Source organism: Mustelus asterias, chromosome 1, assembly GCF_964213995.1.
Source record: "Mustelus asterias chromosome 1, sMusAst1.hap1.1, whole genome shotgun sequence".
NCBI classification, from domain to species: domain Eukaryota; kingdom Metazoa; phylum Chordata; class Chondrichthyes; order Carcharhiniformes; family Triakidae; genus Mustelus; species Mustelus asterias.
The window spans coordinates 124872950-124896071 of NC_135801.1; the positions used below are offsets into that span (position 1 = coordinate 124872950).

Sequence of the window (23122 nt, forward strand, 5' to 3'; positions counted from 1 at the left end):
GAGCGCAGAAGTTGCTTGTGAAATTCTACCCAGAGTTGATCGCGTGATACATTGTTTACTGGTGTTATTGCATTTTATGTTATGAAGTTTTAAGAGGCGATTTTACCAAAAAAAGTTTGAAGTGCCGAACGAGCGTGAAAATGGGAGAACCTATTCATTGGGTGAGATCCCGGACGCAGCCGTATGGCACTTAGAAAAATAAACTGAGGTAAAGTGTGATTCTCGCCTGTAGGGTGAGTGGACGGAGCCTATTCACGCTGGCAAGCCAGCTGCCAACTGCTAGGGGCATGGGGCACTGGCCGGCCTTGCCCCCGAGGGGCTTAATGGTCTCCAGTCCTACCAGTGAGACCATCACATCAGATCCCCGCTGCTGGGGACCATATGTGATCCTCGCCGGTAAGGACCTCCAAGGCCGTTAAAGCAAGTGAACCCGGACAATTGCATCCCAGGCTCACTAACAATATTCAAATGATCTAATAACATCACAAGAGGCGAGAAACAGGACGCAAAGCTGTTTTTTTTGCCTCTCGCTCGCCACGCCGATCGACCAGTTTGAGGAGCCGGTAAGATCGCCCACAAAGTCTTTGCTCTTTGTGACATTTAATAAAAAAACATATTGTTCAGTGGCAGGGGAAGATGAGGTATCAGGAAATTTACCATGTCCCCTTGTGGACTGTTCCCTTTCTCATCCCCCACTGCTCAGGAGTTGCACTCACTGACCTTGCAATGTCTCAGAAACAAAATGAAGTGGAGATGCCGGCGTTGGACTGGGGTAGGCATAGGAAAAAGTCTCACAACACCAGGTCAAAGTCCAACAGGTTTATTTGGTAGCACGAGCTTTCGGAGTGCTGCTCCTTCATCACTCCCCTCACCTGGTGAAGGGGCAGCGCTCCGAAAGCTTGTGCTACCAAATAAACCTGTCGGACTTTAACCTGGTGTTGTGAGACTTCTTACTCAGAAAAAACTCAAAGCTAGTCAATTCTTTCTGCAAAGTAAAGCAGAGAATTCTGTCTCCAGGTCAGGCATGTAAAGACGAAAAAATGTAATATCACTGAAACAATAAGTAAAGAAACATTTGCAGCAGCTTTGTATGGGACAATTGGCCCCTGCTCTGTTAGAATAAATCTAGGTGCAAAGCCCTCTGGTATTCTTTTGCATGAAACTTACATTGCTGCACCTTCAGCTCTTCTGGAAACAAGCATATAAGTTTGGGTGCGGTGTTATTCAGCAGAATGGGATAAAAGGTTAATGCCATTCTTCATTTGAATTACTTTATTTTTTGGGCAGAGGAAAATCAGCCCTATCATTTCCAATTAGAATTGAGAACTTACATGACTTAACGCATGCTGTGTCAATGTGGCTCTGGGAGAGATATAAGTCGATACAAAGATAGTTTGTTCTTGAGAGCATCACTAGCTAGGCCAACATTCATTGCTTATCCCTAATTACCCTTGAGAAGGTGGTGGTGTGCCATCGTCTTGAACCATTTTAGGTATACCTGCAGTGCTTTTTTTTTGTAGTGGTTTGATAGAGCTGTGTGGCTGTTTATCTGGAGTCAGATGTAGGCTAAACCTTTTTTGATTCATTCGTGGGACATGGGCATCGCTGGCTGGCCAGCATTTATTACCCATCCCTAGTTGCCCTTGAGAAAGTGGTGGTGAGCCGCCTTCTTGGATCACTGCAGTCTATATGGGTGAGGATGCCACTGGGTAAGGACGGCAGATTTCCTCCCTTGAAGAGCATTATTAAATCAGATGGGCTCTTACAACAATCTATTAATTTCACGATCATTGTTAATGGGACCAGCATTTCATTCCAGATTTATTAATTAATTGCATTTACATTCCCCCAGCTGCTGTGGTTGGATTTGAACTCGTCTCCAGAGCATTAGTCCGGACCTCTGGATTATTAGTCTAGTAACATTACCAAGTTGCCACTGACTCAGTAGAAAGGAAGGTGGGGCCAGACTTCTGCAGCTGCCTTGATTTGGTCTTTGGATTTTGATTGTGACTCAGTCTCTTGCGTTTTGAGCTATTATCTGGGATGATTGTGCTCTGGGTGAGTGGTGAGGGTGGCAGGAGAAATCTTTGTTGCCAAGAAGGAGCCCATCAAGAAGAGGGAAATGTCAGAGGAGAAGAGGCCAACGGGGTCAAAAGAGCTCAAAAACTCTTACATTTGGTTTTTGTCAGACTTTGGACTGAGTCAAGACCTAAAATGGGTCAGGTTTTTAAGAACTAAGGAGAGGACAATGTGCATGCTGTTTAGATACCCTCCTACAAAAGGGCATTACCCTAATGCCATGGGCGGCATGGTGGCACAGTGGTTGGCACTGCTGTCTCACAGCGCCAGGGACCCAGATTCGATTCCCGGCTTGGGTCACTGTCTATGTGGAGTCTGCACGTTCTCCCCGTCTCTGCATAGATTTCCTCCGGATGCTTTGGTTTCCTCCCACAGTCTGAAAAACGTGCTGGTTAGGTGCATTGGCCATGCTAAATTCCCCATCAGTGTAACTGAACAGGCGCTAGAGTGTGGGTTTTCGCAGTAACTTCATTGCAGTGTTAATGTAAGCTTACTTGTGTCACTAATAAACAAACTTTAAAACTTTAATCGGGGCTTTAAGTTTGTTGCCACACCTTTCCTGACCAGAATTGACTGAGTCAGTGGTGGAGGCAGGGAAATTGGTGAGGGTTGGGGCAGGGGTGGCATGTTTCTGTTATTTATACGCAGTTGGATAGTGAAGACTGGGCTGACAGGCCTCCCTGTTGGGGCAGCAAGAGGAAAATCTAGGTCTTCAGTGGGGTTGCAGAGAACGCAGCCCAGTTTGCTTTGACTTATCTTCGGCTGTTCTGTCTGATTTCAGGTGATGTGGTAGAAGAACATAGGAATTGTCAGCTGAGAAATGACCGAGGTCCATAGTTGTTGCTATATGTAAGAACACAAGACGTAGAACAAAATAAAGTCACTCAGTCCATCAAGTGCATTCCTTCCACAATGTAAAACCTCTCCACTGGGGATTCTGCCCAATCCATTTGATTTACTGTTGAAATGCTCTGGAAAAAGTTCTGCCTCCTTCAAAAGTAAATCAAGCATGACTGCGGAATACCTAAGTAATATAACAGCATCTCCATGGCCTCAGCTTCTTGGGAACCATTATGTTGTATGTAGTATATACTTATCTTTGTCTGTCCTTATCCCATAGCCATCAGTATTTTCCTAACTTGACATTCATCTAGTACATTATCAGTGATATTTAACTTATTAGGGCAGAAGATTCCTTTTTTAATAAAAACATTTGTAACAGAGAATACATATGTGTATTTTGTGACATCACTGTGTTATTCCATCACATGATCTGTTAAAAAGAAGAATTGGTACACTAATGTTGGTTCGGCTGAGCACACATTGGGAGCAGTGTGCTGTTTGAGTACGGTTCCTCGGCTTTGCCTGAGTTTAGGGGTTTTGAGGATCCTGCTCGGGAGTGGGTTGGGCAAGGGGGGTGGGGGGGGGGGGGGGCGGTGTGGTGTGGTGGCGGGGGCGGTTGTGGGGAGGGGAGTGGGCTCATTGTGCCTTGTAAATTGCTGGGAGAAGATTGTTAACTCGCAGCTATATTCAAACTTCCTTGGGAGGCAGTCTGGATCTGTGTGGGAGGTGTGTGAGTTTCCAAGAAAGTGTTCCAGGTTGCCTGGCACTTGCCAAGTACCAGGTAGAGTCTTTGCTTCAGTTGCTGTGACTAACATATGTTCCACAGATTTTTCATGTTAGCTGGGGGAGGAGGGCAGGAGGTGGAGTGCTGCACACAGTTTCCTAACAGTGTCCTGCTGTCAGCCTTGCTCTTTGGCTTCATATTCTGTGCGTCTCTTTATAAAACTCCAAACGCTTTCTTCTTTTTACTATGGCTCAATTGACCTGCCCTTGCACTTTCAAGGAAGTAGGCGTTTTAGGGCTACATCTCTCTCTGTTCCCTTACATCAGCTCACAGAGTGTTTAGACCTCCATTCCATGTTTTTTCAACCAAAATGAATCACCTTACACATCTTGGCATTAAATTGCTTTTGGCATTTGTTTGCCCGATCCACTCTCCTGGCTGTATTCTCCTGTTTACGGAACACCTTGATTTTCACAGCCCCCCTTTTGCATTCAGTGAATTTTGATATTGTTTTTTTCAATAAATCCAATTCTGAGAACTAAGTGAACTAAATACTGCCCCATCCTTCGCCAATTTAAGCAACATTGGTTAACCCTACTGATGGTTTCCTGCCCACCAACCAACTTTCTATCATATTGCTACATTTTACTTATACTGTACATCTCGATTTTTGTGACAAACCACTGTTAAGCATTTAGAAATTCCGTATGTATTAAAATCACTATATCCACTTTTTTTGTTCTTTAAAAGAAGTCTTGAATTGTCGAACATGATCTGTCTTTAACAATTCCATGATTATCGTGATTGGTTAATTCATGGATTCATAAATGCTTGCTACTTTTATCTTAAATTAGGAATTCTCAATGATGCCCACATCTGATGTTAGAGTCATTGGTCAGTCGTGATTGGGTTATCCTTAGGTCCTTTTCTCAAAATCAGAATATGTTGGGTAGGATTTTCCGGCTGCGCTCACCTCAAAAACCAGAAAATCCTGCCCAAGGTCAATGGACCTTTGCATAACCCGTTCCCCCCCCACGTCCGCTATGATTCTCATGGCAGGCTGGACGGGAAAATTGCCCATAGCAATAGCAGTCAGCACCTTTGCTAACTCCTTATCAGCCAAGCAGGTAGGCTATCAATGCCTAGTGACTGAGCCACTTTGAGGCAATGTTCCCTCTAAACTGCCGTTTAGAGTTATGCAAAAACCAGAAAGTTACCCTGCAGGAAGTGTGCAGGTTGGTCCCTTTAAGTTACCATGTGTGCTAAGAACAGGAGTGTTTCCTGGTCAGCATACTGCAGAAGACAATGACAAACCACTAAAATACTTTGTCAAGCATAATCCTGACCCAATCCAATGGAGGCTCATGGTGATCGATACCTTTTTGGCATGGTACCCGAAGAAGTAGGTTTTTTTAAAAGATAGGTGCTTTTGACAACATTTTGTTGGAGATGGTCATTGCCTGGTGCACGCGTGTCCAGAACATTACTTGCCACTTCTCAACCAAAGTCTTAATTTTGTCCAGGTCTTGCTTTATGCTGGTGTCAACTGCTTCCTTATCTAAGGAATTACGTTTAGAACTGAACACTGCAATCATCAGTGAACATCCCCAATTCTGATCTCACATTAGAAAGAAGGTCATTGATTAAGCAGCTGAAGATGATTGGGCCTAGGACACTAGGCTGAGGAACTCCTGCAGCAGCATCCCGGGGTTGAGAGGATTAGGCTTCAACATCCACAATCTTCCTTGTTTCTAGGTATGACTCCAACCATTGGAAAGTTTTCCCCCGATTCCCATTGACTTCATTTTTATCACAGGTCCTTAATGCCATCCTCAGTCAAATTGTGCCTTGATGTGAAGGGCAATCACTCTTAATTCACCTCTGGGGTTCAGCTCTTTTGTCCATGTTTGGAGGTGTTCCATGATGACACTGTCGACAACACCTTCCATCACTTTGCTGATAATGCAGTGCAGACCGATAGCGCGGTGATTGACTGGATTGCATTTCTTCTGCTTTTTGTGGGCAGAACATACTTGGGCAATTTTTCATAATGTCAGATAGATGTTAGTGTTGTAGCTGTATTAGAAAAGCTTGGCTAGGAGTTCAGCTAGTTCTGGAGCATTGTTGCTGGTATGTTGTTAGTGGCCAAAACCTTTGCTTCATCCAGTGCACTTCGTAGTTTCTTGATAAAACATGGAGTGGATCCAGTTGGCTGAAGACTGGCAGCTCTGAGACATACACACAAACGTACACACTACACAAACACACACATACACACACCACACACAGACACACACTACACATACACACACACTCACACATATACATCATGCACACATACACATCACACACCACACACGCATACACACACACACCACACACACACACCACACACACACCACACACACACCACACACGCACACACACCACACACGCACACACACCACACATGCACACACACCACACACGCACCACACACACACACACCACACACGCACACACACCACACACACACACCACACACACCACACAAACAAACACATACACACACCACACAGATGCACACACCACACAAACAAACACATACCCACACACACGCACCACACACACATACACACACTACACACACACCATACATGCACACACCGCACACACTACACACACATACCACACACACACACATACCACACACACACATACCACACACACATACACACACACACCATACACACACACACACCACATACACACACACACTATACACATACTACACACACACACAGCACACACACACACACCACACACACCCACAAACACACACATACACATCCCCACACACATCCCTCTCTCACACACCTTCACTCCTCTTTCTCATGCTCAAAGGTCCGCTCCAGTCCCCCCCACCCTGCTCTAAGGACTGGCCTGACCTACTGCTCTGAGACCCACTCTGCAACGCCCCGCCAATGCTCCTGACACATGCTCCTAGTTCCAGTCCAAGGCTAGCTCTTCCCATCACTCTGCTCTCCACTCTGTCCAATCAGAATCTGGATTCTCCAGAAACCAGTCTCTGGACAAGCAGCTCTACAGCATTTTTCAAATGTTACAAATATGCCTGTCTTACCACGGACCCCATGGCTCCTGTCTTACCATGGACACCGTGGGTTCTGTCTTACCTCAGACACCATGGCCCCTGTCTTACCGCAGACAACATGGGCTCTGTCTTACCGCGGTCCCCATGGCTTCTGTATTACTGAATTACAGAGAGGAGCAATAATTATAGAGTATTGCTGGAAAAAGCATCTCCAAACAGCACATTCCTTCCGCTGTTCACAACAGGTAAAGTACAAATCATGCCCAACCAGCTTGTGCTTGCAAAATGCAAACACAGTATCCAATGTTGGATATGATTCTATGATTAGACAACATTTGCTAAATATAATACTCAGTGTGCTAAAAGTTATGTTCACAACCAATCTAAGACTGTCATTTTGGTTTGCAGTATGGCACATTTGCGTGTACTGGAAGCAACATATATTAATGTCCTGTTATTTGCAGACACAAAAATCATATACACACATTGCACCTATTTCAGCTAAACAAAATAAGTGATAGCCATTCACTGGTTCATTCCACAGGGCAATGCTTTGACCAATCAGAGTCAAGTTGCCTGGTTTAAATTTCAAACAATGCTTGGCAGTTAACTATCTGACCATCAACCAGTGCATTCTCCATAGTAACGCCTCAACTAATCGCTTGCCGGCCAGTCAGCACTCTCTTTTCAGACTGTATAAAGTTGTTGTTTCCTCTGACATTGGGGTCTAGACATATAGGGAGAAACTGTCTCCATTGGTGGAATGATCAAGAGCAAATGTGCATGGCATTAAGGTAATTGGTAAAAGAAGCAATGGAGATGTGAGGAGAAACTTCTTCATGCAGCAAGTGGCTGGAATCTGGAATTCACTGCCTGAGAATTTGATGGAGGCATGGTCAAGTGAGACATTTAAGAAGAAATAGGATTATTATTTGAAAAGGACAAATCTGCAGGGCTAAAGGACGAAAGTCAGGGACTGACATTGGGTAAATTGCTCCTTTGGAGAACCAGTGCAGACATGATGGGCTGAATGGCCTCCTTTTGTGCTGTGACTCTTCTGTAATTCTGCGGGTTCATATCTCCCTCCCTAACTGTTTGCACCATAGAATCACCAAAGGAACCCTCACCAATTCCTGGGACATAAGTGTATTCAACTAGTTGTAATCTCTTAATATTTTTGTACGAACTCCAAACATCAGAAATATCTAAAATGTGTCTATTGCAGGGTCAGAGAAATGTTTTCCTGCTGCAGGATTTAAGTGACTGCTGTAATTTAAAGGGACAAGCATCACTTTCAGTAGTAAAGGAAATTAATGTATCTAAAATACTCCCAGCTTCTTTACACTGTGGAAATACTGCTGGATGGAGTCAGCCAGTAGAGGGTGGCCCTGCTTAGCGTGAAACAATGCAGGGTTCAAGAAGAGCTACCCAAGAACGTAGGTACAAGGTGGACAGGAGGGTGAGTGTGAACATCATCCACCCGCACACAGGCATTTAGTGCAGGAAAAAAATTAAATGACTCCACCAGGTCAAGCAAGATAAGAGGAGCCAGTTTCCTTCCTAGAATGCACTAATGTACTAAGCATGTCTCTCCAACAATGATTTGCCTTTCCTACTCTGTTAAAGTGCTTGAACTGCTTAGCAGCAATAACAGCCTAGTGTCCCTCTCATCTCCAACCTTCACATGAAATTGTTCCTTTAATTACACCCTTGTGGGCCTAGTTGTCAGAGAATTCTGTGCATTGGTTGCCTAAGATGACTCAAGTGCAAGACTGGAATGCTCCATCTTCCTGTTTTGATAGTTTGGTAACCAGTTAAGGACAACTATGTCACAGGGTTTCACTTATCTCTCCTTAGGCCTGGTTTCCATGCCCAATATTTTGAGTGGTGCATGGGAAGAATGGGCATGGGTAAAGATGCTCTCTCTGGGGGTACCTTGCATTTCCAAAAGCCTCTTGTTGACACTTCCACATATATTAGGAAGTTAGAAGGCCCGAGTGCTCCAGCTACTGCAGAAGAGATAAAGGGTTTGAAATTTGACTTCAGATGTTGGCAAATAGCCAATAGTGCATCTGATGTTCAGTCCATATTGTGGAAACTCAGAGAGAAGAAAGCATTCATTAGCATGGTGTGATACTGCTGGTCACTGAGCGAGTGGAATCTTTTTCTTCGTGACATATTGAACAATGGGTGTGGGTACAATCTATGACATATTTACCTTTTAGGAACTTTGTGAAATGAGATGTCCCTCATGTCATCATCAGTTGTCCACAGGGAATAAGATGAGGGGTTAAACTGGGGTCCTGTCTGCCTGTTCAGTTGGATCTAAAATACTCCACTGCACCTCTATATGAAAAGCTGGACTTTGTCCTGATATCCTGGGCAACATTATTCCCTCAACCAACACAAACTAAACAGATTAACTAGTCATGCATCCGACTGTTGTTGCTTTTGGAACCTTGCTGTGTATAGATTGCCTGCACTTCAAAAATGACGACAAGTGCAAAAATGCGGAGAAAGTGCACTTCAAAAAATTATGAATTGGTTATTAAGCACTTTGAGACGTTCTAAGATTAAATGGGCTTTTGTGCTTCATAGCTGGAATTCTCCTGCCGTTCACACCGGTGGGATTCTCTGGCCTAACCGGCAGTGCACCCCACCTAGGGGTTTCCCATTGACAGCAGCAGGACCAGAGAATCCCGCCGCTAGCAAACAACGCACCATCTCCCGCCGGCGGGAAACACGCGGCTCGGAGGCTGGAGAATCTCGCCCCATACATTTACCATTCCTAACCATGGCAATCAAACTTTGCGGAACTGTTTCTCCTTTTCACATTTCAGTCCCTTGCTAGTATAGGCGAGGTCTGCTGTATAAAGCAGAAGGTCAAATGCACTAAGAAGGAAATGTGGAGAATTAGTTCATCTAAGCCAGTTGTTAAGCAACTTTTAAGCCAGTCTGAGGTTGAAGCTGGTTCAGGGCGTATAGACCCAGTCCTGTGATGCCACCTGAGCAGTATAACTAAAAGGGAGACCCACCCGAGGGTTTGATTGTTTGCTACAAGTTGTGCACTTTGAGTCTGTGTGTAATTTTTCAATCGAATTTGATGTTCTCGCAATGTCTTCCTGCCCTTTAATTAATGATTGCTTCAAGTCACGACGGTGAAACTCCACATTTAAAAGGAGCTGGATTATAAAATAGACGCTAATCCACTAACCTAATTAACATGGTTGATTATCTTCACTTCTAGAAGACCGCACAGGAAGAAGAAAGCCCTGGTGGTTAAATGATCCCACGGCCTTTCCAACCTCATTGCCAAATAACAAAACTGCAACCAATCCCCATCGACAAAGGAGATCAGTAAGCCTTGAACGCTTTGTGGAAACTCTTGTAGTGGCAGACAAAATGATGGTGGGATATCATGGTCGTAAGGATATCGAACATTATATCTTATCTGTAATGAATATTGTAAGTTTTATCCCTTTGTATTTTAAAATGATAAACATCTGTTGAATCTATTTTCTTGTTGTCTAAAATTCTTCTCTCTGCTATTTTAGCGGAGGTATTAAATTATCCAATATGACTGAACACCTCCACTAAAATAGAAGAGTGGAATTTCACATGAAGCATTTCTACTTTTTATTGCACAGTGTAATTCTGAGACTTCTTTGTTCACTAACATCAGCTAGGCAGGAACATTTAAGGGACAATTTCAGATGGGAGTATGATTCAGCTGTGTGGGGACCTTAACTAGATGTTGCATGAAATGTGCGGAAGGTTCCCAGCTGGTTAGCAGTCAGAAGAATAAAGGTTTGGGTGGCAGGAGGCATAGCACCGATCACTTATCATCGAGAAAGTAAGTTATAAGAAGGGAGTTTCGGGGGTAGTTTTGTGAGCGGGAAAACCATTGCTCAGGAGACTTAATTATTTGCTGGGAGTTCCAGAGAAGTGCTCCAGAGGCAGAATTTGACTTGTCTCTGAATGGTGGGCTGAGAGCCAAGGGACCAGTAAATCTACAAGGAACCGCACTGGGATGGCTCTCTGACACTATCCCGCTTTCTCAGTAAGGGAATTGGATACTCAGAGACTGTCCACTCCAAGGCAGCCTTTGGGGCCCCACTGATCTCCCCAGAGGGGTTTACTCTCTGCCTCTCAGCCTCTTGAGTAGTTTATTTTTCACTTGGTTGGTCCAGCGCCTCAGACCTCCTGCATGCTTCAGCAGCAATCACCCCTTCCAGCAGCACTGCTGAGGCCTCAGAGCTGCCGGCCTTCTGATTGGATTGGCAGCTTCAGGACCCTGCCCACCATCCTTAATTGGATGGCAGGCTTGCAGGTGACTAATTAGGAGGCCACCTGTGGTGAAATTGCCGAGGAGGTCCCACTGTCGACAGGTGTGGGCTCAAGATCTGCTTCTCACCACAATGTCTGGTTTCTGAGGGCCACGCTAAAATTCAGGCCTTGGCTTCACAAGGAAACTAAAATAACTTGCCTTAAATTGCCGTATATGGTCCACTTCCCAATTTTCCTTACCTGACCAGAAAGCTGAAGTGGCTTTTCTGTCAAGCCAGTGTAAAAATGGCAGTTGACGCCTGATGAATAGGTGAAAATCAGCACCAGCATGAAACAGGAGGAAATCAGGAGGGAAACCACCTGGGCTTTTTAGCTCACCACTGACTGGTTGCTGCTAGATAAGAAAAGCCAAAATCAACCCCTTTTATTAACACTAATAATCAAAGGTTTGCAAAAAGATGTATTTCCCTGTCGTTATTTATTGGAGAGAAAATGAAGATAATCAACATAGAAACCCTACAGTGCAGAAGGAGGCCATTTGGCCCATCAAATCTGCACCAACAATTCCACCTCGGCCCTATCCCAGTAACCCCACGTATTTACGCTGCTAATCCCTCTAACCTACGCATCCCAGGACACTAAGGGACAATTTAGAAAGGCCAATCAACCTAACCGGCACATCTTTGGACTTCAGAGAGTTGTGATAGATGACAGTAAGTGAGTTACAAGACAATAATTCTACTTTATATTGCCAACCATGAGAAAAAAACTCAAGCGTTTTATAAACATATACTGTATAAAAGAGCATAATAACATAATAGATAGGAATATGAGTAGGCCATACGGCCACTTGAACCTACTCTGCAATTTAACATGATCATGACTGATTCTTAATCTCAACTCCACTTTCCGACATTTATCCCTTGATTCCTTTAGAGTTAAAAATTTTATTGATCTCAATGTTGAATATACCCAAATGACTGAATGTCCACAACTCTCTGAAGTACAGCAACGCAAAGATTCAAAACCTTCTGAATGAACAAATTTCCCCACATCTCAGTCCGAAATGGCTGACCCCTCATCGGGAAACTGGCCCCTGCCCCACACGCCCACCTCAGGACAGCCAGGGAAATCAACCTTGCAGCGTCTAGCCTGTTACGTTCTCTCAGGATCTTATCAGATCACTTTTCTAAATTTGAGACACTATGAGCTGGTGTTTCTGAACTTTTTCCCACCGTGACACTTTCTGCCCTAGACCTTGGACAAAGAGCAGGATTTGGAGGCCGTGGGAATTGTGGGGGCAGGGGGGGGGGGGGTATGGTGTAGATGTGAGAGCTGTGGGGGGATATGTAGTAGAACTGTGAAGGCTGTATGTGGGTGGGTGGGGAGAAAAGAACTATGAGAGCTGTGGGGAGGGGGTGTCTCTGTGAGAGCTGTGGGGAGGGGCATCTCTGAGGGTTGTGGGGAGGGGGTGTCTCTGTGAGAGCTGTGGGGAGGGGGTGTCTCTGAGGGCTGTGGGGAGTGGGTGTCACTGCGGGTTGTGGGCAGGGGGCATCTTTGAGGGCTGTGGGAAGGGGGCGTCACTGAGGACTGTGGGGAGGGGGTGTCTTTTTGAGAGTGGGGAGGGGTGTCGCTGTGGAGAGGGGGTGGGGAGAGGTTTTACTGTGAGGAGTGTGGGAGGAGAGATAGGGGAGCAGTCAATGTTTCTTTCCTTGACCATTCTGCAGCCTCTGGATGGATGCAGCAATGGGGCCTTGAAACACATTTGTTTAGGCCAAACCCACTGAACGTTGGCAAGGAAACACATTGCACGTGCTTGTGTCATCGTCCTTGGATCCAATGGCAAAGTCAATCCCAGGAGAGTGACCACTCCACAGATACCATTGCTGCCTTGGTGGAGAGGGAGGTTGTGACCCCAATTGCTCATCCCAAGAGCCCACTGTGGATTAGGAGCCATAGTTTGGGAAGCTCTTGAATTGGTTCAAGTACCACCTTAGGACTTGATGGCTAAGGACGATGCATTCATAAGATAACCAAACAGGTTGACTATCAACCTGCAAAATCCTTCCAACATACACCAATTGCAGGTGGAAAGAGTGGGAGAGATGTTGGGTCAGTCACAGGATGGAGGGAAATTTGGAGCGTCTGACATCGCTCTCCGTAGCTCCAGTCTACAACATGTAAGTTGCCACAGAAAGATGAACTCCCTGAATATTGTGTAACACACCCCCACTGCTCTCACAGCCCTACCCCCGCCACCCCTACAGACCTATACCCCCACCCCACAGCCGTATCCCTCCATCCCACTCCCCTATTCCCCTGTCCCACAGCCCTATCTCCCCACAGCCCTACTCCCCTACCTCCCACAGCCGTATCCCCTCACCCCCACATCGCTACCCCATCCCTACAGCCCTGTCCCCCCCACCCCCACTGCCCTACTCCTCCCAATCCCCACAGCCCTACGCCCCCCCCTCCCCCGACCCCCACACTCCAATTCCACAAACCCCACAGATCTTAGTGGCGCTGTGAGGGATGGAAATAGATCTGCGGAGGGAAAAATAGAGTGGCAAAACTGTGGTGTGGGACAGAACTATGTGGAGGGATAGAGCTCTGAGAGCTGGGGGGGGGGAAATCCCCTCACCCTCACAGCCCAACCCCCCACCTCCACCCCACAGCCCTACACCCGCACCCCCCACAGCCCTATCCCCCCACTGCTCTCACACCTCGCCCCCCCTGGCCAAGATGCAAATGAGATCAAGCCTTGGAGGAGGAAGCCCTGCGCCAACTCCCCTCACCCCCACCCCTACAGCCCTATCCCCCCACCACCACCCCGATAGCCCTATCCACCCACCCCACAGCCGTATCACCCCATAGCCATATCCCCCCCACCCCACATCCCTATCCCCCTGCCCCCACAACTGTATCCCCCCCACCCCACATCCCTATCCCCCTGCCCCCACAACCGTATCCCCCCCACCCCACATCCCTATCCCCCTGCCCCCATTGCCCTATCCCTCCCACCCCCACTGCCCTATCCCCCCCACCCCCACTGCTCTATCCCCCCACCCCCACATCCCTACCCCATCCCTATAGCCCTATCCGCTCCAGCCCCACTGCCCTACTCCTCCCACCCCCCACAGCCCTAAGCCCCCTCCCAGACTCCCACAGTCCTATTCCACAAACCCCACAGATCTATCCCCTCAACCCCATAGATCTATCCCCCACCCCCACAGCCCTATCCCCCCGACTCCCACGGCCCTCTCCCCCCACCCACACAGCCCTATCCCCCCCCATCCCCACAGCCCAATGCCCTCATCCACCCCCCCCCCCAGCTCTCAGAGCTCTATCCTTCCACATAGTTCTGTCCCACACCACAGTTTTGCCACTCTACGTTTCCTTCCGCAGATCTATTTCCATCCCTCACAGCGCCACCAATTCTGTCCCACAGTTTTAGGCCTCCTCTCAATCTCTGAGCTTTAGACAACCCTCTCATTGTGTTGCAACCTCTATGAGTTGAGCTTCCCTGATCCCTTGGTGTTGGAAGAGAGGAGTTGAGAAAACAGGAGTTGCATCAGGATGGCTCTATGACGCATTCCTGCTGCCAGAGACCATATCCAGGGGCAGACAATGAAATGCTCCACAAAGTGGAGCTGCCCACTCCATGGAGTTGAGTTAATATAGTTAAGGCTCCAGTTAGTGGTGACTCTTTGTCCTGGTCTGTATTTTGCTACTGACTAAGCAGTCTCCGCCACAAGCAGAGGCTGCCAACTCAAGGAATGCTGCCTCTCTGCAGCAAGGCAAGGATCCATGCTCCAATGATGGAGTCATGGGCAGGACAGGCCACCCATGCACCCAAACTGGAGGAGTTTACCCCTCTTCCAAGGAGCCTAAAGGCTCCAGCCCTGATATTCTTTTATTTCCATCCATGCCTCCGAGGATGCCTGCATGTTGTGGTGCCCTTGAGGTCCCGACCTGCCTCAGCAGTGCCTACCTTTCGTGGCGGGCTACCAAAGCTCCGGAGCTGTTAGCTCAGTGATTGGGCCTGTAGTGCCGAGAACCTTCTTTCTGTCCTAAATTGGAGGCAAGTGTGAAGGCGAGACCGATTTGGGTCCAGCCTCTTCTAAGATTGTGCTGTTAGTCCCGCTACCGGCAAGTGTGGCTTCGGGACCCAAATTTGGTCCCAATATCGGGGTCCCAAGGGATAATTCAGCCCTGTGTCTTCTCTTCACAGCTTACTTTCCCAACTAGCTTTGTGTCATTGGCAAAAGTGGATACATTACACGTGGTCCCCTCATCTAACTCATTCATCTAGATTGTAAATAACTGAGATCGCAATGCTAATCCCTTTGGCTCCCAACTAGTAACAGTGTGCCAACCTGTTTTTCCTCCTCTCTTTTCTGTCTTTTAATCAATCCTCTATTCATGCAATATATTACCCCTGACACCATGAACCCTTACTTTGTGCAACAAATATTTGTGTGGTACTCGATCAGAGTGTCTTTTGAAAATCCAAATATACATCTGGCTAGTGACATCCTCAAATAGATTTGTTAAACAGGATTTCGCTTTCCTCAAACGGGCTGACTCTGGTCTAATCACATTATGATTTTCTAAGTGCAGTTATCACTTCCTTAATCATGGATCCCCGAATTAATAAATAGAGATAACTGATGTCAGGCTAACTGGTCTGTAGTAGTTCCTTGTCTGTAGTTCCCTCCTTTATCAAACAGAGCGGTCACATTTGTTACATTCTAACTTGCTGGGACCATTCCAGAACCTCAGGAGCTTTGAAAGTGCATCCAATATCTCTGAAGCCACATCTTTTAGAATGCTAGGATATATACCATCAGATTCAGGGGATTTGTCAGCTTTCAGTCCCATTAACTTCTCCAGTTTTTCAGTCTCTACGTGGAATGCATTATTTAAGCAGGAGTAGAATAACGATGGGCACTTTCACATAAAAAATTAGACCCTTTAATAGACGCAGCATGAGGTCTTCCCCAGGTTCAGATTATCCTATTAAACCTCTCAATTATTGCACTTCGGGTCGTTTCTGGCATTGACAAGAACTTACTTTGTTGGCGACATACAAGCATTATTGCTCACGATAATAATTGGTTCATTTTACAGTGTATATTTAAAGTTTCGTCAGGAACTTTCAAAACAGTCTGTAAAAGATTGTGAAAAACATTCCACTTTTTAGTTAGTCCTTGCTGTTTCTTGACAGTCATCAGTTTTAGTGGTTGATTTAAAATCCGTATTACTAGGAGAACGAGGAAATTACATGAATGCTTCCAATGACTTTTGTCCATTGAAGTGAATGGGTGGAGAATAATAGAGAGTCAGTGTATTTGTGTTGTTCTAACATGTGCTCTCAGTGGGGGAGGTGCTGCAACAGTAGCTCACAATCATAACATTAACCTTCTACTTGCAGAATATCTTGTATTTTTACTTTGTTTGTCCTTTTTGTTGACCTTTATTTTTTTTTCTTAAATTTTTGTGAGTTTTCACTTGCTGTTGGAATCATAAAATCCTACTGTGCAGAAGGAGGCCATTCGGTCCATCGAGTCTGCACCGACCACAATCCCACCCAGGCCCTATCCCCATAATCCCATGCATTTACCCCAGCTAGTCCCCCTGACACTAAGGGGCCATTTAGCACGGCCAATCCACTTAACACACACATCTTTGGACTGTGGGAGGAAACCGGAGCATCCAGAGGAAACCCATGCAGACACGGGGAGAACATGCAAACTCCACACAGACAGTGATCCAAGCCTGGAATCGAATTCGGGTCCCTGGTGCTGTGAGGCAGCAGTGCTAACCACTGTGCACTGTGCTGCCGCAATTTCCTTTCCTCACATGTATAAATGAATGGACAGACAGCCAACTTCTTTACTGTTCTATAACTAGCAACTGTAGGAGCTCCACAAGTGTGGGGCTGAATTTGATGCAAACAGCAGTAACCCTGATGCCAGGCCAGGAAGCTAGGGGGCAACCCAACAATGGGAATCTCAATTCAATGCCCCTCAGGCAATTCACTGCCTGTTGTTGGAGATCCAACGGCAAGGCATGATGATGCAGTGGTTAGCATTGCTGCCTCGCAGCTCCAGGAATCCAGGTTCAGTTCCAGCTTCGGGTCACTGTCAGTGTGGAGTTTGCACGTCCTCCTCGTGTCTGCTCCGGTTTCCTCCAGGTGCTCCGGTCCAAAGATGTGCAGGTTAGGTTGACTGGCCATGCTAAATTACCTCTCCGTGTCCCAAGATGTGTAGATTGGGTGGATTAGCGGGGTTACATGGATAGGGCAGGTGGGTGGGCCTGGGTGAGATGCTCTGTCAGAGAGTTGGTGCAGATTTGATGGACTGAATTGCCTCCTTTTGCATTGTAGGGATTCTGTGATTCTATCCCATCCATTTAGGGGTGGAGATTCCACCTCCAGCTGTTGGTCAGTTGGAGGGTGGGCAGCTCTTCAGTTTCAGCAGTTCCACCAAAAACGATGATCATTGCTGAGACTGCACCTAGGGATGGGGAGGCTTTGGAACCCAGCTATGTTGTTAAGCCCTCTCTGGCCAGTCAGACAGGCCCCAATGAGGGGGAAGGGTGGTCTTGTTGAGGACAGTGGTGTCTTTCAGTGGGGTTGGCCTTTGCCATTGTGGGGCCCCTCCGCGGGGCCACAAGTTGCCCTATCAGGAGAGTCCCTTTCGAGCCTGCCACAAGGTTCCCAGCTTTTACTGGAATGGCTCTCCTCTGAAGGAAGGTCACCAACCAGCAGCGGTGATAAGGGACCCTGAAATGGCCACTTCAGTGCCTCGATTTTAGCTTCTGGGAAGGAAGACCATCTTTGACCTTCCATGCTGATGACTGAACTGTAGGGACTCAGGAAGGCGATGGGCTATCCAAACCTAGCTGAGTCTTCTGATACGAGGCCCCTCCTAACCCACTTTCAGACCATATTAAATTTTATCCCTGGTTGAATTTTCCACTGAGTTTCTCCGCACTTCATTTGGGAAACATCTTCCCTCCACTCCGCATCGCTTTCAAATTACCCAGCTGCAATTACAGAATTGCAACATAGCAAACAGGAATGTGGACAAGTGAGGAGCTGGCCCATTGGGGAGTGACAGTGGAAAGATTCACCATTTTTAACAGCCGGGTCTCGATGCAAAATGCTGGAAAATCTTAGCAGGGTCTCACAGCATCCGTGGAAAGAGAATAGAGCCAATGTTTCGAGTCCAAATGACCCTTCGTCAGAGCTAAGAGAAAAGAGAATCACCAGAGATTTATACTATTGGGGTGGGGAACGGAGCTGGAACTGGACAAAGGGAATGTAAATGAGGATGAAGAAGGCTGAGAAGGTGCTAAAAGTATCCATTAAGTGATCAGAATGCGTGAATAGGCAAAGCAGAGGTACAGAGGTTAAGGGACTGCCTGAAGTGGAAAGTGTGGTGGGGAGAGAGGGTGGGGGGGGGGGGCCACTATGGTGGGTTGGAAAACCCATCAGAGGCTGGCGTGAACTTCATTTGCACCCCATTAATGAGATGGGTCAGTGATGCTGGGCATCTTTTCAATGTGGTGTCTGGATGGGTGGGAGACTGCATGCTATCAGACCTGCCCTGGGTGCAAAAATTAATAAGGTTGGGACATGTTTTCCCACTAGCCTCTCAACATGGGAGAATTCGGCCCCAAGTTTCCACCAGGTTTAAATTTTCCCAATGTTTTAACAACTAATCCGGTCTAACATTTCAGTCCATTTATTGCTGTATGTCACACTGCAGTAAATGGAGAACACATAAAAATATTGCTTTGAAAGAATATATTTGGGCCTTTTTGGTTACAGCAATTATCAATGAATTATAGTTACCTGAAGAATGTGGAAGCTGACTATTGCAATAAAAATCTATTTATATCTGTCTGTGTTCACCAATAAATATAGAAATATGGAAGAAGTGGATGTGTAACAACATGCAAAATTAAAGCGATAGTTACTTCAACAGGAAGATTTTCGACACTAGTCCTAAGATATGAGGAATAATTTTATAACATCATTTTCTTGGCAGGGTATCCTCTCAGCTGAGAGCATAAATCAGATTTGAGGCATGTACTCCCCTGGCTTTCTGTCCATTAAATCATATGTTTAAATTCCTGATACATTCTCAGCACTGGGAGAATGATTTCATAAAATTACCCAAGAAGCTGTAATTAATTATGCTATTGCTGTCAATGTGAAGTTGTCACAAGAAAAGCAGAAACAAAAAGAGGAGTTTTACTTTTGTCTGACTTTGTGTCTTTTCTTATTTTCTGGAGGTCAGGTTGCCAAACTTTACCGTGATTCCAGTCTAGGAAATGTTGTGAACATAATAGTCACTCGTCTGATTGTTCTTACCGAAGATCAGGTAAGACGAGGAATCCAAAATAGCTATTTTCTTTAATAGTTACTTTTCACTTTGACTGCTTTACACAAATAGAAAGGAAATTCTGTTACTGTTATTGGGGAAGGAATACTCTGGTTTTGTATGTAACAAGATTGTAAATGCTTTCAACAAGAATGTGCTATTGTCAGAAGTACTATCCTCTTGATCTATCTAATGATTTGTTGGGCTGAAGTTAAAACATCAAAAAATGTCAAAATAGAAAATTGTGACATGAAATAAAGGGTACTTTTTCAAAAAAAAATTAAAAAGAAAGCTGCCCTTACTAATTATCATCTTCATTTTCATTCTTTGAAGAAAAACTGGTTCTTCAGTAATGTGTTTGGATTTCTCTGGTATACTTGTTGCATTGTAGCCAAACTTGGAGATAAATCATCATGCAGACAAGTCCTTGGACAGCTTCTGTAAATGGCAGAAATCCATTCTTTCTCACCAAAATGATGGAAACACCATTCCAGAAAATGGGATTGCTCATCATGATAATGCTGTTTTAATTACTAGGTAAGCTGTGGATGTTTGCATGCAAGTTCTAATCACAAAGTAAATGTCTTAGATACAGAAATTTACCTACATTTATGTCAGTATGTGGACTGCAAATTGCTACACTTTCTTTCTACCTTAAATTTCCTTCATGTAAACTGCCCCCCTCTTTTGTCCACTTGAGCTTGATTCTTCTGTGAGGGTGGTGGATGGGCAGCGGCCAATGCCCCATGCCCTCTGCTCTCAGGTGGTAGAAGGGGCTGCCACTCACCCCCTCTGATTTCTGTGCCAGCAGCTGGGAGAGGTACAGACCCAGCATTGCTCCTGACCTAATATGTGGGAGTCAGTTTAGGAGATGAATGGAGACTGGAACAGTATTTGTTCTGAATACCAGCCATTTGATTCTCTATTACTGAGCCACCCTAATTTCAAACCTCCAACAATTTCATTTCCAGTCTGTGACTGTTCAAGTGGATTATATGTTGAAGATCTACACTGTTTAGAATCAGTCAGGCTTGTGTGATAAAAGGTGTAGGAAAGCTGATGCCGATAGGAATGAATAGCTACGTTGGGGGAAAGAAGGAGAAAATTTATAAAATGCCTAACGTACTCAGCAATGGTGGTATAGTTGTGAGCATTGCTGCCTTCCAAGCAGTTGACCTGGGTTCGATTCACGGCTATCGCATTGAGAATTTATTGGGGCAGCACGGTGGCACAGTGGTTAGCACTGCTGCCTCACAGCTCCAGGGACCTGGGTTCAATTCCTGACTTGGGTCACTGTTTGTGTGGAGTTTGCACATTCTCCCCGAGTTTGCGTGGGTTTCTCCCAGGTGCTCCGGTTTCCTCCCACAGTCCAAAGGTTAGATTGATTGGATATGCTAAATTAACCCTTAGTGTCTCGGGATGTGATAGGTTAGAGGCATTAGCAAGGTAACTAAGCGGGGATAGGGCCTGGGTGGGATTGTTGTCGGTGCACTCGATGGGCCGAATGTCCTCCTTCTGCACTATAGGGTTTCTATGTATATCGAGTATTCATATCCTGAATTGCCATTGTTTAAGTGATGCAATAAATTGAGGATTTTAATTCAAAGAACAAAGAACAACACAGGTACAGGCCCTTCGGCCCACCAAGTCTGTGCCGACACAGATGCCTCTCTAATCTAATATTTTCTTGCATCTATGTGGTCCACATCCCTCTATTCCCCGCCTTTTCATGTATCAATCCAGATGCCTCTTGAACGTTGCTATAGAATCTGCCTCCACCACCTCCTCCGGCAGCACGTTCCAGGCATTCACCACCCTCTGGTGAAATAGGGTTCAGTTTCTGGTTACATCTCTTTTAAACTTTCCCCCTCTCACTCTTAACCTATGCCCCCGAGTAATTGACCCTTCGACCCTGGAAAAAAGACTGACTATCCACTCTATGCAAGCCTGCCATAATCTTGTAAACCTCTATCAGGTCCCCCCTCATCCTCCGGTGCTCCAATTAAAACAATCCAAGTTTGTTCAACCTTTCTTCATTGTCCATATCCTCCAAATCAGGCCACATCCTGGTAAATCTCTTCTGCACCCTTTCTAATGCATTAACGTCCTTCCGGTAGTGTGGCAGCCAGAATTGTACACAATATTCCAAATGTGACCTAACCAAAGTCTTATACAGCTACAACATGATTTTCCAATTCCTATACTCAATGTCCCGATCGATGAAGGCCAATACTGGGATGTGGGCTTCGCTGGCTAAGCCAGTATTTAAAATGCCATTCCTAATTGCCCTTGAGAAGGTGGTGCTGAGCTGCCTTCTTGAACCACTGCAGTCCATGTGGTGTAGGTACACCCACAGCGCTGTTAGGAAGGGAATCCCAGGATTCAGATCCAGGGGCACTGAATAAAAGATGATATATTTCCAAGTCAGAATGGTGAATGGCTTGGAGGAGAACCTCCAGGAGGTGGTGTTCCTATTTGTATGCTGTCCTTATCTCTCTAGCTGGTAGTGATCGTGTGTTTGGAAAGTGCTGTCTAAGGAGCCTTGGTGAGTTTCTGCAGTGCATTTTGTAGTTGGTACACATTTTTGCCACTGTGCATGGATGGTGAAGGAAGTGAATGTTTCTTGTTGGGATCCCAATCAAGTGGCCTGCCTTGTCCTGGATGGTAACAAATTTCTTGAGTGTTGTTGGAGTTGCACTCATCCAGCCAAGTGGGGAGTATTCTATCACACTCCTGACTTGTGTCTTGTAGATGGTGGTCAGGCTTTGGGGGTCAGGAGGTGAGTTACCAGCCTTTGACCTTCTCTTGTAGCCACAAATGGCTTATATGGCTAGTCCAGTTCAGTTTCTGGTTAATGGGAACCCCCACAATGTTGATAGTGGGGGATTCAATGATGGTAATGCCACTGAATGTCAAGGGGCAGTGGTTAAATTCTCTCTTGTTGGAGAAGGTCATTGCCTGGCACTTGTGTGGTGAAAGTGTTATTTGCCATTTGACAACTTGGATTTATCCAGGTCTTGCTGCAATTGGACATGGACTGCTTCATTATCTGAGCGAATAGTGCTGAACATTGTGCTATCATCAGCGAACATCCCCACCTCTGACCTTACGATGAAGGGATGGTCATTGATAGTTTGGCCTAGGACACGACCCTGAGAAACTCCTGCAGTGATGAACTTAGATAATTAATGTCTCTTGAGTGCAGTCCACCAGCTGCTTGTGAAATAAAGCTGAGTTGACATTTCAATTGCTCTTAAAGCCCTGGTTGCATTTATCATACACAGAATAACACAGCTACACAGAAACATAGAAATGACATTATGCAATATTAAAATACAACAGCCAAATGTACTTCCAAGACATGATTTCTGAACTTTACTTTCTATGTGTAAGACAAATGGGATGCTTGCCTGTTTGGAAGAAACTTGAACAATTCTGTGCCAGAGACAGGGAATAAGAAGTAAAAGTACATTTTTAAGGATGTGATGTATTTCTGAATGTTTTTCTTTTTATATCAGTTGTGACTTAAATAGAGTAAAATGTATGAAATGTGCAAACACCATATTTAGCAAAATACGGCTTCTCAATCTTAAATTATGTATAAAAGAGTGTTTTACTCAAACAGTTGCCAGGATAGTTACAGTCACGTTCTGAATGCGTGTCCAGCATAGATGGGAATACTGTTGAGTTTTGGACAGTGGATTA

At 45.7% G+C, this 23122-nt stretch overlaps 1 protein-coding gene across 1 annotated transcript in view; it reads left to right on the top strand.

The window, feature by feature from the left end:
- The window catches only part of adamts6 (ADAM metallopeptidase with thrombospondin type 1 motif, 6), a 268724-nt gene that overhangs the window by 20751 nt on the left and 224851 nt on the right, over window positions 1–23122 (top strand). Inside the window, exons 5-7 of the mRNA XM_078218220.1 lie at window positions 9985–10202; window positions 19334–19417; window positions 19809–19954. Of these exons, the coding sequence (XP_078074346.1) occupies window positions 9985–10202; window positions 19334–19417; window positions 19809–19954 (448 nt within the window). The remainder of the gene's footprint in view (window positions 1–9984; window positions 10203–19333; window positions 19418–19808; window positions 19955–23122) is intronic.